This window comes from Astyanax mexicanus, chromosome 7, assembly GCF_023375975.1.
Source record: "Astyanax mexicanus isolate ESR-SI-001 chromosome 7, AstMex3_surface, whole genome shotgun sequence".
Taxonomy (NCBI): Eukaryota; Metazoa; Chordata; class Actinopteri; order Characiformes; family Acestrorhamphidae; genus Astyanax; species Astyanax mexicanus.
Window position 1 is genome coordinate 33593112 of NC_064414.1, and position 18372 is coordinate 33611483.

General features: G+C 39.7%; 1 protein-coding gene across 9 annotated transcripts in view; it reads right to left on the reverse strand.

Annotated features, from left to right (window-relative positions):
* Positions 1–18372, reverse strand: part of zmiz1a (zinc finger, MIZ-type containing 1a) — a 204583-nt gene that overhangs the window by 63804 nt on the left and 122407 nt on the right. For all 9 annotated transcript variants that reach the window (XM_049481286.1, XM_007249521.4, XM_007249520.4 and 6 more), the window contains one exon: positions 2252–2371. In XM_049481286.1, coding sequence (XP_049337243.1) covers positions 2252–2320 — 69 coding nt within the window. In that variant the 5' untranslated portion in view covers positions 2321–2371. The remainder of the gene's footprint in view (positions 1–2251; positions 2372–18372) is intronic.

Here is an 18372-nt window from a genome sequence, read left to right on the forward strand (position 1 = left end):
TCTATATGGTTTTGTGTGTTCAAATTTTTTGTGTTTCAGGAAAACAAAATCTGGGAATTTATTTTATTTTTTTATTTTAATTAATACATTTTTTTAAACTACGATCAAGCAGAGAATGGAAGTTTAGGATGCTTTAGTACAGTGTAATGAAACAGTAAAGCTAGTCATCAACAACCATGCTTAAGTAAACACTATGATGTCAGCATTTAAAGAAAAGCTGCATTTTTCCCCACCCACACAAAAAAACACTGACCAAACCCTGACGTCAGACGTCTTCGTTTCAGAAAACATTTCTAAAAACCTCTGTTTTTAGTGACCTGAAGCTATTTCTTAAAAAAAAAAAAACATCTGGATACATGTGGACAGAACCTTCAGTTCATTTGAATAGAGGGAGCAAAACAAACAAAGCAACAGTAACTCTCTTCTAAGAATTGTTATTCGCAAGCCTTTAGTTCCGAATAAATTTCAGATAATGACAAACACATTTTTGATCAGGTGTGTGCAAATGTCTGTCTGGTACACTGTGTCCATCCGAGTGTGTGTTTGTGTGTGTTTGCACCTTCGTGTCATTCCAACTAGCCAAGTGTTGTGCAAGAGGCCTTTGAAATGCCGTGGAAAGAGCCGTGGAGGAGCAGAGAGAGGAGAACAGCACTCAGGATCCGAGCCCTGGCCTCATTCTGTAACCTGATCCAGGCCCAGCCAATGGGAAGGCTAACAACACCATTTAAGGTAGCCCACAGAGCAGAGAGGAGGCCAAGCAGCCGTGAAGGCTCAGCTACCAACTGCACACATGTGTCACTGCTCAGGCTATATTTGTATGAGGCCTTTATGTAGAGCTGCAACAGAAGTTTAGACAAGTGTTGCTTTTTCTTGTTTTGGAGGAGAAATGTAACACAGGCAGGATCTCACTGCATGAGGATTTATAGCTTGGTTGTTTTATTTATTTTTTTTCTTATTATGTAATGTATTTAAATGTATATGTATATATATAATGTATATATTTAACATTAAGATTTCATTTTAGTTTTAGTTTAGTTTACATCCAGATAAATCGGCATAGAAAAATGTCAAATGTGGTACGACTAGAATATTATATCTCTATGCTTAATTCCTTAACTTTTTTTTTTCAGTAGTGTTTCTTGTTTATATACAAAGTGTTTTATGTTATATATTTTATGTAAATCACAAATATTTTTTTTTTAAATAGAACCTTTTAAAAACATCATATTTGACATCCTGTGTCACGGATTAATATTTCAAATGCAGAAATTAGAATGCATTACAGTAACTGCCATCATGGGTCGCACCATATATGGCCCTAAAATATTAATATCATTATATCTCATAGTATTTTTGCAATAGCAATGATCTTGGCAATACGACAACACATTAAAAGGAACATAAAAAAATATGTCAAGAATACACTACTGCAACAAAATTAAATTTAAATTCTATTACTGCATACGATATGACAGGGCACACCCCTACCCGAGATATTAAAAAATACACAAATTGTATTAGATTTGTAAGAGAAGTTAAAGATCCAGAATGTTGTGATACTAATACTACACTCCAAATATGTCCATATATCCAGGATTAAAGTAAAATAAATGATACTGGACAGATACAATCTGATTCTAGTAGATATATAATGAGACATAAGAACAGTGTGAATTTTTCTTTTGCTAAAAATAGCAAAAAATTATGTGATAATTAGGGGAGGGTGATATGGCACGACATTTCAGGGTATAATATCGTTCACGATATTCAAAAATATTGGGGATAATGTAGAGTACGATACAATATGGCACACCCCTACAACCATTTGATCTTTTATCACTATAAAAATTATTACTAAAAAAATATTACTATAAAAAAAAATATAACAGAAATATTACCTATAATCACTTTTTTGTGAAAAGTTACAGAGGTGAAGAATACATATACAGTACAGAGTTTTTTACATAAATATTTTTATTTTATGCATTTAAACCTTTAAACCTTTTTGCACTGAAAATAATGAATTTGTTATAAACTTTAGGCATCAAAACTTTTTTTCCATTTAGAGATATTATTTACCTGAATCCTATTATATAAGCCTATACAGTAAACCTACAGCGTATTGTACTATACTGTATATATACTCCGTTTATGGTTTTCGTGTAAAATGCTGTGTATGTTGAACTTCATACACTCTGCCATGGCAGGAGTCTGAACTGAGCTGAACATGCTCTGTACTCTTGCTGCTCACCTGTTTGATGCACAGCAGTCTGTCATTGGTCTGCTGTATGTGCCTGTCCATCGAAGGAATCGAGTTCATCTTGATTGCTGTCTCTTTCTCTCTACCTGGAAGCCATTAAAGTTCTTCTCCCTGAGAAATGGGCAGACAAAGAGAGGAGTGTGTCAGCGAGGAGGAGAAAGAGAGAGAGAGAGTGAGACAGAAAGCACTTTCGGAATAGATGGCCGAGCTCCTCACTTCCTCAACGGAGCTCTGAAAGACACTGAGCGTTCAGTGACTTTTTTTTTTCTCCTCTAGTTTTTCGAGGATAAGACAAGAACACGTCCCATCCATCTCAGGCCAGCACTGAGCATGTCTGTGGAGCAGTAGTGCTGATGATGCTGAGGAGCTGCAGAAACCACAGCTATACGACAATGACATCTTTATGCTACCAGCTATAATTTGAATTATGGCTGTGTGCAGGGAAGAACCTGCCGATATGATGAGAATCACAATACCGGGGTTAATATATATAAAATTTAAAGTATCAAAACTTTGTATAGTGCATGTTTTTTTTTTATCTAACTATTATATTATTGACACTTAGCTCACTGCCTGCCACCAATATTTTGTATTACACAGCTCTGGAAAAAAATAAGAGACTACTTAAAAACGGTGAGTTTCTTTGATTTTACCAAATTCAAAACTTTTGGAATATAATCAAGAGAAACATGGATGATCACAGTCAACCCAAAGCTGAACTGCTTAATTTTCTGCACCTGGAGCGGCATAAAGTTTTCCAAAAGCAGTGTGTAAGACTGGTGGAAGAGAATATGCCAAGATGCATGAAAACAGTGATTAAAAACCAGGTTTATTCCACCAAATATTGATTTCTGAACTCTTAAAACTTTATGAATATGAACTTTGCATTATTCTTTGCATTATTTGAGGTCTGAAAGCTCTGCATCTCTAAATGACTATTTTATTTTGGATTTGGGAGAAATGTTTACTGTAGTTCATAGAATAAACAACAATGTTCATTTTACTCAAACATAAATCTATAAATAGCAAAATCAGAGAAACTGATTCAGAAACTAAAGTGGTCTCTTCATTTTTTCCAGAGCTGTATGATAAATTTTGAGAATCGATATAGTGTTGCCAAACATAGTATTATGCTTCTGCAATAAATCAATATTTTCTTACGCTCTTAACTGGTAGGAGCCATTCAATGCTAAACTATGTTTTCTTTCCTTTATAATAGCAATACATGGCAATGAACTATTCTTTAATTCTGATTTTATAAAATTCAATATGCCGGTTTTGTACCTAGAAACTTGACAGCCACTCATTCATCTCTTTTGACACATCTGTTTTTGACTGATTATTTCTAACTTTATAACCATAACTGTTTCCCAGACAGGGATTAAGTCGAAACACAGACTATATTTTCCTTTTAATGGAAAATCTCAGTTTAAAATGCTGTGTAAGACTAAACTTAATCCCTGTCTGGGAAAACTGTCCCCAAGTTTTATAGGATTAGCATATTAAAATTATTGTTTCCATTTATTTGCAAGCGTTTTTGTATTACTGAAAACATGAAATGGTGTTTTTTACATCCTTCTAATGGTTATACATAAATGTGACAAAGGTAAACCTGTTTATAGATATTACGTACACACATCAGCTCTGATTGAGATGAGCTGTATCTGTACTGGCATAACCCAGCTTGCTTAAAAGGCAGTGGAGTCACCTTACTGTTTGCATAGCTCAGGAGTTAGGTTGTCCTCGGTTACCCGTCCACAGGCCACCCTGTCATGGATACCTTAGCTTTAAATCCTTAAAGGTGCCAAACCATCAGCCCACACATTCTAACCCTAGTTCATTCTAGCCTGGTGAAAAACTGTAACACTCAGCAGCCATTTGAAATCCTGAGAATTTGGTACTTTTCTTTTTTTTTTTTTTTTTTACTTTTATTTAAATTTCTTAGACCATCATTCCCAGAATGTTTATCAGTATCACTTTGTATAAACATTCCAAAATTCATGGTACAAGAACTTCAGAGAATTTAATGTCCAATGACTTTTGCCATGTCCAATGAAAGCTATACAGCTCTGGAAAAAAATAAGAGACCACTTAAAAATGATGAGTTTCTTTAATTTTACCAAATTAAAAGCTTCTGGAATATAATCAAGAAGAAAATGGATGATCACAAGCCATCAAACCAAGCTGAACTCTTTGAATGTTTGCACCAGGAGTGGCATAAAGTTATCCAAAAGCAGTGTGTAAGACTGGTGGAGGAGAACATGCCAAGATGCATTAAAACTGTGATTAAAAAACAGGGTTATTCCACTGAATATTGATTTTTTGAACTTTTAAAACTTTATGAATATGAACTTGTTTTTTTTTTTGCATTATTTAAGGCCTGAAAGCTTTGCATCTTTTTTTTTATTTCAGCCATTTCTCATTTTCTGCAAATAAATGCTCTAAATGACAGTATATTTTGTATTTGGAATTTGGGAGAAATGTTGCCCGTAGTTTATAGAATGTTCATTTTACACAAATATATACCAATAAATAGTAAATCAGAGAAACTGATTCAGAAACTAAAGTGGTCTCTAATTTTTTTCAACTAAATAATTAATTTACATACTGCTATCTCACGACCATTACCCATGTTAGTGTATATCACCACCATACTTGTAAAATACTGTTAAACAGCTACAACTAAACAAACAAGGCCTTAAGACTATGATTTTTCCTAAAGCCACTGGACAGGGAACGAATATATGAGCATCTGAAGTGAGTGAAAATCTGTGCTAGGCAAAAAGCTATCTCTGCCTGACCAGCTTTGCCATCTCTTCTCCTCTCTTCTCCTTCCTTAAAAACAAACAGAACCAGCTCAGACATCAGCTAAGCCCTCAGCATGAACTCCGTGCTTAATGTTGTGTTCTTGTCTTTACAGAGAAATGGCTTAACAGCATTCCAGAAGAGTCCGTTCAGCTAGTCGGGTCAACCACAGACTCGCAGTGGCGGCCAGGGTGTTTACACTAACAACGAATGGTGCTTGTTACAGTGCTAAAAACAAAGTTTTGACTAAGCAATGGTATGCTATGTTGATTCAGATTGATTCTATATGAGCCAGTGTGGGGCCTCACTGTAAACCAGCCAATCAATCAACCAGCTCTTCAAATTATTCATAAGCACACCATAAATGAAAGAAAAAAAAACCATGGGGCAATCCTAGGTTCTTTTCAATCTAGTAGTCATATAAAATCTAAAACAAATTAATATTAAAATAAGGAATAAATGTATTATATAGTCCCTTTAAACCCAAATCCAGAGCTGTGTTCAAGTATTGTGTTCAAAACAGACATAAGCTGCGTCCCAAATCCTAGTCTGAAGCTGAGGTAGACTGAGTTTCTTGACTGATGCAATATATAAGACTGTTTTAAAAAATAAGACACGACTTAAAAAGGATAAGTTTCTTTGATTTTGCCTAATTAAAAAACCTCTGGAATATAATCAAGAGGAAGATAGATGATCGCAAGTAATAAAACCAAGCTAAACTGCTCGAATTTTGCAATCAGGAGTGGCATAAAGTTCTCCAAAAGCAGTGTGTAAGACTGGTGGAGGAGAACATGCCAATATGCATGAAAACTGATTAAAAACCAGAGTTATTTCACCAAATATTGATTTCTAAATTATGATTCTCAACTCTTATTGACTTCTAAACTTTATGAATATGAACTTGTTTTCTTTGCATTATTTGAGGTCTGAAACCTCTTTTTTGTTATTTCAGCCATTTCTCATTTTCTGCAAATAATGCTCTAAATGACAACATTTTTATTTGGAATTTGGGAGAAATATTGTCTGTAGTTTATAGATGGCACAAACATGTTCATTTTACTCATTTTTTAACATATAAATAGATAAACTAAAAATCAGATAAACTAATTCAGAAACTGAAGCAGTCTCAATTTTTTTTCAGAAATGCATCCGACACCAAAACAATGGCATATATTTATCAAGTAAGAATCCTAATTCAGGCTCAGTTAAAGTTTACTGATTTCTATTAGAAAAAAATGTGTTAAACCAGTGAGGATATCTACTGGATGTAGAGTACTGGTCATTAAATTGATAGATTTCTGCAGAGAATATGCAGAAAGTGTGATTGCAGAGAGTGAATGGGGCCTTTCAGGCTACCTTAATACAGTCATTTGGAGAAAAAAAACTATACATTTTTAAAAATATTAATCCAACAATTAAAAAATTATGCACTTAAATCTTTGTATTTGCATCTTTTAACCCCTATTTTGTGCATAATACATTAAACATTTAATACAGAAAAACAGTTCTGAACTTTCTATATCATGTTGTGCACTGTACATGTTGCACCACTTTATAGTCCAGTAAAATGCCTATAATAAAGCTGAACTGAACTGAAAGTCTGTGTACGAAGCTGTGAACTAGACATGATGAATACAGTTTAGGGTGGGACGGGGCAGGAACTGTTTGCAAGCAATTGCCTTCAGAAAAGCCTCTCGACTCACAAGCAGAGGCTGCATCCCATCAGTGTGTCTATTACATGGTGTTAAAGGTATCATGCCTTACATTCAAGGTTATCAATTTTGCCTCGCCGGCTGATTTACAGCCACATTCAGCGAGGGATAAATCCAGGGTCCCGGGTCGGCCTGTAACTCATGCACCGGGGGGGTGCGGTCACGTGTCCCGATTAATAGGTGCTGAGCAGAGGGAGGCAGGGCTCCATTCTTCATCTGCTCAATTTATCGCCATCACTCTCACAAATTCCTCCACCCAAACAGCCAGAGAAATCCCCCAGCATGCGCCGGCCGCGTCCGCCCGCTGCCTCAGCCTGATAAAGCCGGCTTCCCGCACCTCCGCCGGCAGACTGACAGTGAGGAGCGGCTGCCATGCACGCGATTTGGGCGCTGGAACACATTGCATTTGGGGTTCTTACGGAGAAAGCGCTCTGAGCGTCCTGACATGCTCATTAATGAAGCACTAGACGTATAAGGTAACAGGGGATGACAAGCATGCAGTTGCTGGCGCTTTAATAGTCTAGTAGGTCACACAAAAGAAAAATAAACTGTGGGTTTATTCTAGGAGGCACAGTGCTCGGTTTGGCTCTGGTAAATTAAGCTGACTTAACCTAAAAGACGCTGCTGGAAGCTGGAGGCTAGCCGCCACTTTAACTCCTTAACCCTCAGGCTTCTTGTTGAGGTGGTGGTCTTTAAGGAATATTAAGGTATTTGTAGCTGACATAACATGACTACATTAGTCCTTTATAAAGGCTTATATCAATAAGTATCAGCTGTAAAAACTGTAATTTACTGGAGTGAAACTGGATCAATTTTGACAAACGTAGCCTTTATGACCACAGTCGCTTTACTAGAATAAACCTTTATTATTGTCCATGTTTAAATAAGTTTACATAGGTTGATGTGAGCTGTTATTATAAGACACACTTATGCATCACGATAATTATATTACATTACATATTAATTCATCTTACAACACTGTGGACATAACCTCAAGAATGTTTACTGACCTGAATATTATCTATTATATATTTGTTAGCAACAGTTTTGTAAGTTTATTAACATTTATGAGCTGGTACATCAACTTTGTTTTAAAACAGTGGTTTTAATTTTTTTTCCCCCAATTCCAGTGTCTCGAGGACCTTAAATATTAAAAGTTACACTCTTTAAAATGGTGTAATTACTTTTTTTTTTGTGTGTGTGTTTGGTATATTGTTCCAGAAATCATGGTGAAAAACGATATTACTGTCATTTAAATATAATTAATTACAATGAAATGTCACATGTGACATAATAATGATAATAGAATAGCATTACAAAGTAATTGTATTTGGTAAATATATACTTTTTTTTTCTTTACCTACTGCAGTCACTGCACACTGTGTATATGGAGTCACAGTTTGAATAATTGAATAATTGGTCATTGCATGACTGGTTATGGTTATATTTGTGAAGAAACAAATTACAAATACAAATCAACACAATAGAATATATCACAATCATCAATTACATAATTATTATAACAGGCCTACGTATGATTATATTATTAGAATTAGTATAAATAGCATAAAATGATCCTAAAATTACAATATCATCATCTATATCATTTTAATATTGCAATAATTTATAAAATAGAAAAAAAATTAAATAGTATTATGAATTAGGTAAACACTAACATGGCGAATGGGAAAGTATGTGTTAAAGTGAGGTATTATTATAAGTGTGTCTCTTGCAGATACAGTAACAAGAATTCGAAAGTAAGGAGCACAAGAATTTAGTTTGATCAGCTCTTTTTTTTAGGCAGTGAAATGTGGGCCAGTAAGGCTGCAGTGGCAGCTGGTGTCCAGCAGGTGTCTCCTTGCCATGCTGCAGTCCAGCCATCCGCGCAGAACCACCGCATGTTCCTTTAAGCCTTTTACAAGCGCTACAAATCCTCCGCTCCAGCTCACTGACAGGACACTCTCAAACCTGCGGCTTGCCCAGCCGACCTTGTGGCTATTGATTAACTATTTCCCACCGAACCCTGCTGTCTCTCACGCTCGCAGCAGCTAGCAGCCAAAACAGAGAGAGAAACAGAGAGAGGGAGTTAGTTAGAGACAGCAGGCAGGAGAGAAAAGAAGAAGTGGAGGGAAGAAGCTATTCTCTGTTGCTCTCTCTCTTTCTGTCCCCCTCTCTCTTTCACTCTCTCACTCTTTCATCTATCTTTCCCTGTGCTCCTGGGTTTTGTTTGCTGTTGAGAAATAAAAAATATAAGGCAGGGCTGCACACGTCAGGAGGAAGACGATGACACGAAAACATCGCTGCAGCGGCTGCCCAGCATCCTGTCCAGTGACGCAGACCGGTGGTGGAGTGGAGCCCAGAGTCCGGGCCCGCTCCTCCCTCGCTCTTCTCTTCTTCCTCTCTCTCTCTCTCTCTCTTTCCCTCTCACTCTTTCTCTCTCTCTACTTCTCTGTCCCTCAGGCAGGGAGGCTTGGAAAAACACCAGTTATATAACACACCAAGTACCTTAACGAAAACAAACCCATGTCCTCGTTATTCCGAGAGCACCAGATGAAGAAGAAAAGAAGAAGAAACAGAAAAAGAGGAAGAAGAAGAAGAAGCTGGAAGTCATGAAGTCATTCCAATTCCAACCAGTTCCAACCACCAATCCAATCCAAAAGTTGCTGGAACTGGAAGATGCTACTCTACTCTACTCTACAGTAGTGAATGGAAGCACGGCCCACAATTCCTCTGGGCCCGCTCTGCAACAAAACGTTGGGTCCTATAAATATTTGCTATCATTTGCCCTTTAGTGAGCAGCAGCGATGCTGTGCCCTCACACGCTGCTCAGTATGCAGCCATATGAATCGCATCAGTCTGTACACAATTAGAGGAGGTGATACTCGGGGATTACACAACAAACCCATCTGGGCATGAAACGACCCTCCGAAGCGGAAGGAAGATTAATCATATCAGAGGAGCGGGCCGACTAATAACGCATACCGGCGTAGTGCTGCAAAAAACAAACGCCTGGAAGAGAAGAAAAAAAAATAATAAAATAAATAAATAGATAAATAACCCCACTCTGCCTTAATCTACACTGAGGAGAAAAGGAGCAAAGCAGAGGAGCCAAAAGCAGAGGACCAATCTGAGCGAGCAAGGTACAGACAGAGAGCGTGAGAAATTATCTCTCCGTAATCAGACACATGCCGCATGAGTGACTCCTGTATTTCTGCTCGCAAACGACTACCTTTTCAAGCTCTCGCTCTCAGAATAGCATCAGCCATTCTCTCCCAGGTTAAGGACGCACACTGAGCGCGAGACTGATACCAGCTTCTAACACCATTCAGAGGAGGAAAAAGGCCAAGCTTAAAAGACTGATCATAATTACAGCTCACACAGAGATCTGCCACAACAGATACGAGCAGCTCCTCGCTCCCCGAGCGCCATTATTTCACGCGCCGAGAGCCTGCCCGCCGCTGCGTGAACCGGGGCTTAGTAAAGCGCTTCTGCAGTCCTGAAGCAGTACTACAGTACTACATCCGCTGCTGTATTTCCTCCTGCTCTACAACTGTATCAACTATCAACTTCACAGCTGATACAACAGATCAGAGCAGGGAAAGCACTAAGAGCAGGAGAGAAGGTGCGAGGTGGATTCTGGGTGGATCACAGTCTTCCTCGTCACCTCTTTTTCACACAGGCATGTGCTCTGCGTTCACCGCGGCGCTCCACCGCCTCCGATCGATTGGCTGCAGGATAAACATTCGCGCTTTCACAGGCAATTTGGAGACGCGCTAACCGAGGGCACGGACCCCCGCGCGTAGCGGGTATGAAAAGAATGGAGGCCTGATCACTGATCATCACTATCTGAAGCAGCATTGTGCGAAAATTGGTATTTCTTGCTTCTGAGAGCCCTCTACCCCAAAGAACATGCTTTGCACATACATTTCTGGACAAGCTGAGGGATACAGAAATTGCACGTAAAAGCGAAAAAATTATGTGAAATAATATAACAGGATTTAACATTAGAAGTTTATTTAGAAGCATTTTCACGTTATACAGCTCCGATTCGGGCATGCCAAGGCAGAAATGGCAAAGATACAGATACAAGCGCTTTTCTCCTTATGTCTGTCTTTGTTAAAGAGCATAATACAAACTATTTCAGCATTAAATCACATATTTGTAATTTGTGACAACTTCCTGAAACATTTCTACATCTCGTTTGCCGTTTGTAACGAACCAAACATGTGAAAATCGGGTAAAAATTGGTAGAGTTTATTATAGAGATTATTATAGCTGTATTATACACGTTCCTCAGCACTAATAAATGCACTGGGCGCCGGCTGCTACACCAGAAGTCAGACTGTGCAAAAAATATGTACATTTAAAATATCTATGTCATTATCAGTACAGTGATGGCGGCGCCCAGAGCAGAAGCTAGTGTTATGGATGTAAACGGTGGTTTTTAATAAGCTTCTTATGAACTTTTAAAGTTATTAATGCCTCGATTTAAATGTTGGGGCTCTTATGGTTCTACTAAGGAGGTGTGGAGCTACTTTGAGCCTGGGTCTCAGTGAAAAAAGCCATTTATCGGGTCCTTGAAGCATCCGTTGTAAAGAGTGCTGGGCAAAAAGCACAAAATTAGTGGATCTCAGAAAGCTGTGCTATTCGACAAAGGTAACTCTTTATCATGTTTTACTACACTAAAAGAAAAGTCAATTTTACACCGGGCTTCTCCTTTAAATACAGGTCAGTGGGGGCACCACCTTGATTCTGAAGCTGTTATGCTGTTATCAAAGGTCAAAATGCTACATAATGCTGCTTTAAAGGAGAAGATTTGGTTTTAAACTATTCAGAACGGAAGTTAACCAGCCAATATAAAAAAACGTTTCCTAAAATATTGGGAAAGTAGAAATCTGACGGAAGTGGCTCGAGTCGTGTCAGGTCTGGAGGCTGATTTGACTTATTTTTCTGCCTCCCGGTGCAGCGCTGCAGATGCATGACCCCGGTCAGTGGCCTCTACACACAGCACAAAGCAGCGTTTGTTGTGTGCAGGGAGCTGGGCTGGGTAAAGGCGCTCCACTGCTTGCCATTGTCCTGCCCCAAAATGTGCCATAATCCCCTGAGCAGTCTCTTCAACTCGCTGTGTGTGTGTGTGTGTGTGTGTGTGTGTGTGTGTGCGTGCGTGTGCGCGCTGGCCTCCTCCTGCCCCCGCCTCTCCCTTTTCTTCTCTCCCCCATTCCCTCCTGCCAGTCACTCTCCCCCCTCCTCTCGCCCTCTCTGTCTCTCTCACTCTCTCTCTCTCTATCTCAACCCCCCTCCTCTGCATGTCTCTCTCTCTCTCTCTCTCTCTCTCTCTGTCTCTCTCTCTCTCTCTCTGTCTCTCTCTGGAGCCCGGGGAGCATGCTGCTTTAACAGGCTGGGGAATGGATTCATTTCATCTAATGTGGTTTGGTCTGCAGCAGAGCCACTCACCCTGAGCAAGAGGCTCCCCACTGCAGTCATGTGTTTTCATACAAGCCAATCAACACGGCCGCACCAGCCTGGCCTCTTTCCCTCCCACAATCTCTCTCTCTCTCTCTCTCTCTCTCTCTCTCTCTGCCTCAATCCCTCCCTCCCTCCCTCCCTCTCTCTTCCTCTCACGCTCTCTATTTATTCCTTTCACTCACTCTACCTTCCCCTTACTCTCAGACTGACCCCCCTTTCCTCTTTCCTCTCTCTCTCTTCCTCTCTTTTTCGTTCCCTCTCTCTCTCTCTCACCCCCCCTCCTCCCGTTTCTCCCGCCTTTCTCTTTCACTCCTTCCATCTGCCTATGGCTCTCTATTTCGCACTGTCCAGCAGGCATGGACTGACTTTACTCTGCTTCTTCCTCCTCCTCCTCCTCTCTGGATCTCCAACCCCAAAAACGTCTGCAGCTTCAGTTCCAGATTAAACGGAAACACCAGACTCTAGACAAGAGAAAGTGATGAAGTGATGAATGCAAGAAATCTGCTCCCTTAAATCTGGACCCCAAACGCTTCAACATAAAGCCATTTAAAAAATATTAACCGTCACAAACCATCACGAAAACACCACACACCTCGAGTGCCGCCATTACCAGCGTCAGTAATAACACGAGTCAGTACCGCACAGTGTCTATCCGTCAGCAGTAACATCACTACTGCTATTTTTGCCACGGACCACCTCTTCCCCGGAGAGACTGATAAGGTTGGATATTATGCAGTCAGCTCCGAGCTAATGCTTAATCCTGGCCAGCGCTCTGTTAGGCAGGGGAGAGAGAGAGAGAGAGACAGAGAGAGAGACAGAGAGAGAGAGAAAGAGAGAAAAAGCCACTGCTGGGGCTGAGATGAGGCAACAGGAGGCCACAGAGCAGAAGAATAAGGCTGAATATGAAGCGAAATGCCCCGACAGAAAAACACAGGTTAACAAGAAAGACTTGTGCTCGGCTAAACCTGGTTGTACGCCAGCAGAAAGTGAAGTGACTGAACCTGAAGCTTCTCTCACACAAAGTTTTAAATCAGGTACATGAAGTTATCACACACTCCTTTGTAGGTAAACTTTGTTAGTGTACTGGTCACAATACCCACATGTATTGTTGTGGACAGTTTGTAGATTTACAGTAAATTAAAAAAATAATTTGCATCAGGAAAAAAAATCTTAATCCATCCAACTGATGCATAATTAACAGTCTGTATCAGCCGATGAACCATTGTCTAGTCCTTCATCAAGAGTCAATATTTGGCTGGATATTAAAGTAATGCTTAGCAACACTTCACTTAAACTCAACTAACTTACTAACTGTGTGCAGCCTCTAAAAAAGAGGATCTGACACAGTTTTACTGAACGCAAGCAGCTGGTGGAGCAATGGAGACTTCAGAAGTGGAAACTCAGACCTCAGCAACTCATTCACCCAGAGTAAAAACAAAGAAATGAAGGAGTGACATTTCTGACTGAGCGCTCTCTTTCTCTCTCTCTGACTGAACATAACCTGGAATCGGATTCATCCGCCCAGTTTAAAATGCTCGGTGCTATTAGCTATTCTCACCAGAGAGGACCCTAAACCCCAAAACTTAGACATCAGCTTTAAGATTAGAACATAACAATTGAAACATGGTCTACGAACCAACCAAAATAACCAAAATACCTTTATTTACAGTTTAATTTCATGCCGATTTTATGTAACTGCTAACTTCTAATTCATACCCAGGTGTGTGCAATGCAATAAATACAAATCATGCTTTGAGCCATTCTCTCATAGACTGCGGAGTTGAATAAGCACACAGACTGATGCACAATTTTTTTTTTTTACACAAATGTCTCAGGTCATACAGCATTACAAACATTACAGTTCTTTTGAGAAGTCTTGTATAGCTTTACCAAAGTTCCATAATGCAGAGGCAGACATCAAAGCCTGGGCTTTTCTCTATTACAAGTCACTGAAGCATCACAATTGTTCTTAAGCTGCTTTTATTTTATGGTGAAATTATTAGCTGATCTTAAACTGCATAATAAAACACTATAACTATAACTATGCTATTTTATTTAAATAAAGATAAATTAAATGTAGCCACAACTGCATTGATAATAGGCCACTATCCATTTAACATGCGGCCAATAGCTAAATCCTGTAGTCAGTAACTGATCATTGAAGAATGGGGAAGGTGGTGAGTAGGGCTGCAACGATTAGTCGATATAATCAACTATTTAATCGATTATTTTTCTTATTATTATTAATTATTTTTATTTTTTTTTTCAATTTTCTCTACAATTTTACCCAACACACCAGGAGGGTGAAGTTTAATCGATTATTTAAATTTGCTGACTACACATTTCATAGTCGAAGAATCGTTAATTTGTAACAGTAACAGTACTGCATTACACAAAGTGATGGGGACAGAAACGCAATTGGAGATAAATGGGAGTAAATGGCTCACTCACACAGTTTACAATCAACTTATTCTGTGCCTCCAAAAGTGGCCAAATTCAACAGATTACATATTTAATCTCTAAATATCAGTAATTCCCTTGTTTTAACAGCATATAGACATTTAAATGCCTTTTAAATCTTGTGTTCAGACGTTTCTATTGTTTTTAGAGATGAAGGACATGGTAAAAATAATTGTTAACGAATCGACAAAAAAAAAAAAAAAAAAATCTGATTAGTTGACTACCAAATGAATCATTAGTTGCAGCCCTGTTGGTGGGTAGATGGTACAAAAGATCAAATGCCCTGCAGTCCTTGCTAACAAATAGACTGTAGGGGTCCTATAAGGTTAGATAATCCCCTTGAGTTAAATGTAGATATTTCTATAATTAAGTGGATGCAAGTTTCATATTAGCATTAAAAGACAAAATGAAAAACAGATTTAAAATCAAAACAAATTTTAATTAAAAACGAATACTGAAAGACAACATGCACACAGGAGACAGTTCTTTACGCGGTTCATTTTAACACCACCGTGGAGACACTGTGACCTTAGTGTGTGTGACCTTGCCCCCAGTTGAAGCAGAGAGAGAGGCATCGATGAAAAGCACATCGCTAACAGAGGGCCGCCCTGAAAATAATGTCAAGCCAGCGTTTCCTCCGCGCTCACAGCCAAATGGTTCCTGGCCCCATGCTGCTGTAGAGAGGGAGGGGAGCTGGAGCTCAGATAATATCCACTTTAATTTCTCACCTGAGGCGAAGTGCTGCGGAGAGAGAGAGCTGCCGCCAGCAGCCCGCGGCGCAGTGGCCATTTTTCATCAGCTCCCTGCACCTTGCGCACACGATGTAACCTCTGTGGCTTCTCTGCTGTAGGGCTGCGGTAGGTAAGCCAATGATACCGAACACGGAAAAGGTGAAGCAGCTAGCGCATTGTTTGCTTTAAACACAAAGACGCTGTATAATGTTGTGTAACGTTCTTATGAAACATACTGTATATTGTTGCATAGACGGAACTACTGAACTTAAAGTAAGACTGTATTCTGGAATTCTGCCAATGACAGATGACAAACAATATTAAGGGTGACCAGTTAGCATGCTGGCTAATTCAGGAAGCCACCTTTTGAGCTATTTCTTACTTTTTCTTTGGGTTATCCCTGTATATGTAAAAGCATCATGCATCAAAAATAACAGGAAAAGAAGAACCAGAGGCTATCAGAGCCTCTCTTCTATATTTAGACCCATACTGCTGACAACAAGATCAGAGTACTGGTAGAAACCAAAAGTTCAGGCAATTTGCCTAGAACTTTGCTTTATAGCAGAAGTCAGCAATTAAGTAAAAAAAATCTGTTTTGGAAAATTAAGTGTAATGGGACGACGTGCTACAGACTAGTAGCTCTCCAGCCCAGAGGGTTGTTGAACCCAATGGCAGAACAGTTGATCTCAAAACAGGTAAATCAAAGAACCCGCTCCTCACGCAGGATCGAACCCGTGTTGTCAGGGTCGCGGTCCAATACACTACCCCCGCTGCTGCATCTAGTAAATTGGGACACAGCTGGGGAAAAAATGCTCTTATAGGAAGACAGGGAGCCCAAGAATGGGCGAAAAAAAAAACAAGAACGGGCGGAAACTAAAGTCAAGCTAAGTGCGACAGAGAGACAGGAGAGGGATGTAAACAAAAGCTCACCAGAGAATAATTTTATGCATTTCATATATTTTTTATTATCGTTCATTGTAGTTCAAACAACCTCAACATGCCAGATGTTTCATGCCTGCAGGCCACATCTGGCCCACTGGCAGCCTACTGCCGACCCCTGCTTTGCAGTATCATAATATTACATTTACACAAAGTTGAGAAAACCTCAATTTGATTAGTCACTGGAAGTTAATTCTGGCTATAAATCGTGTTCTCTCGTAGGAAACGACTGCTCGCTTGTCGCTCTGTCACCAGCTAGTGTGAACACAGGGTACTAAAGGTATAACGGCTCAATAAGCAACTAATCAAGAGGCCTAATAGCCAATAAATTCATCAGTTCATCAGAAAGCTCACAGGGTAGGAGGTCAGGCCTGTGGTCTGGAAAGCTAATTCCGCACCAGCAGCTACACAGGTGGAGCCGCTACCAGCTCCTTCCAGCCAAAGCACCAGCTTAACCGCAGAGGACAGCCTCGCTGTGGAAACATGTACGGCATCGCTCTTTAAAGCAAATTAATTAGCCAATAAAGGGAGTGATTAAAAAGCAAATGAGCTCTTTTATATGGCGACTGTTCCTGTGGTCCGGGGCCGTGCACTTTCCAAACCGGGACGCCCAGCTCCAAAATTGAGAGCAGCTGTTTAACAATTTGATATTTGAGAGCATTTGGCAGCTATAAATATTGAACAGCAGCACGGTGCCTGAGGTCCCTACAATGGCAGGTATGTGCAACTGGATACCCCGGGGACAATCCCCCACGTTCCGTCAGTGTGCCGAGGGGCAGGGCCGTGGGCGCGCCAGAGCCTCCGCGAGTCTGTGATTCACTGTGTTCGGGGAGGCCGGGGCTGTGAAAAACTCCAGCCAGTTCAGATAAGAGCTCAGCGGATCGGCGAGGCACTCAGCCTGCACGACCTGACACGGCCACAAATCACTGGGTGTGCAAGCCACAATTTAACTCCTCACTCTTATCACTGCAGTGGCCAGCACTGGACAAAGTGAGCGATTGAGTGAGTGAGTAAGTGAGTGAGTGAGTGAGTGAGTGATTTCAGCTAATCCTAATGCAGTTCCTCAGTTTTTTCTTTATTATTCTTATTTTTTTATTATTAACGTGCCACATGCAAAGATTTCGGCGACAACTTGCTAAGTAGGCTGTGTGAAAAGGCAAAGAAAAATTTTACGTGTGACATTTTTAAGCTGTGAGAACCATTGCAACAGAGGTACGATATAAGTACTTTTTTTGTACTCAAAGGTACACTTTTCATATTTGTACACTCAAAGGTACAATATTGGTCTTTACAGGGTCAGATGTGTTCCCTCTGAGGTACAAAGTCATTCCTAACAGCAATAAGTACAGATTTGTACCATTTAACCAGCCAAAAGGTCGATTCAGTATTCTATATCATTGCACTGATAAACAATATATATTTTAATTGCACATTTTTTATTTGAAAGCCAGACAATTTTGGATCAGCAAGTTTTTGACTCATATTCAGTTGATGATAATGTGCATAATCCTTATATTCATTACTGGCACAAAAAACATAGGTACAAAAAAGGACTTCTACTTCTACTCTCTTTAAGTACAAATCTGTACTTACTTTTCTCAACAACCCCCTTGGCTGCAAAACATACAGACTGCACACACCTTGTAGCAGTTAAAGGTCTTTCAGTTATTATTATTATTATACTCTATTATTTGGCAGAAGGTCTCTAAATGTTAGATATTCTTGGGTCATACACAATTCTTCATTGGCATTCAGGGCCATTCCAAAAAAGTATTCATTATGTTTTATGTATTGAGGTCCATTCTCAGCATTGTTCTCTTGTAGATACCATTCTCTTTCAACTTCAGCTTTATAACAGACTGTTTGACATCTGTATCTAGGATTTGCTGGAATATTTTGGGGAATCTCTTTTTCCCTTCCCTTGTTTGGTGCAACACTACCCCAAGGCATATCAGATTCGCCCTTATGCTTCATAGTTCCTGCATTAAATGTGCAAACC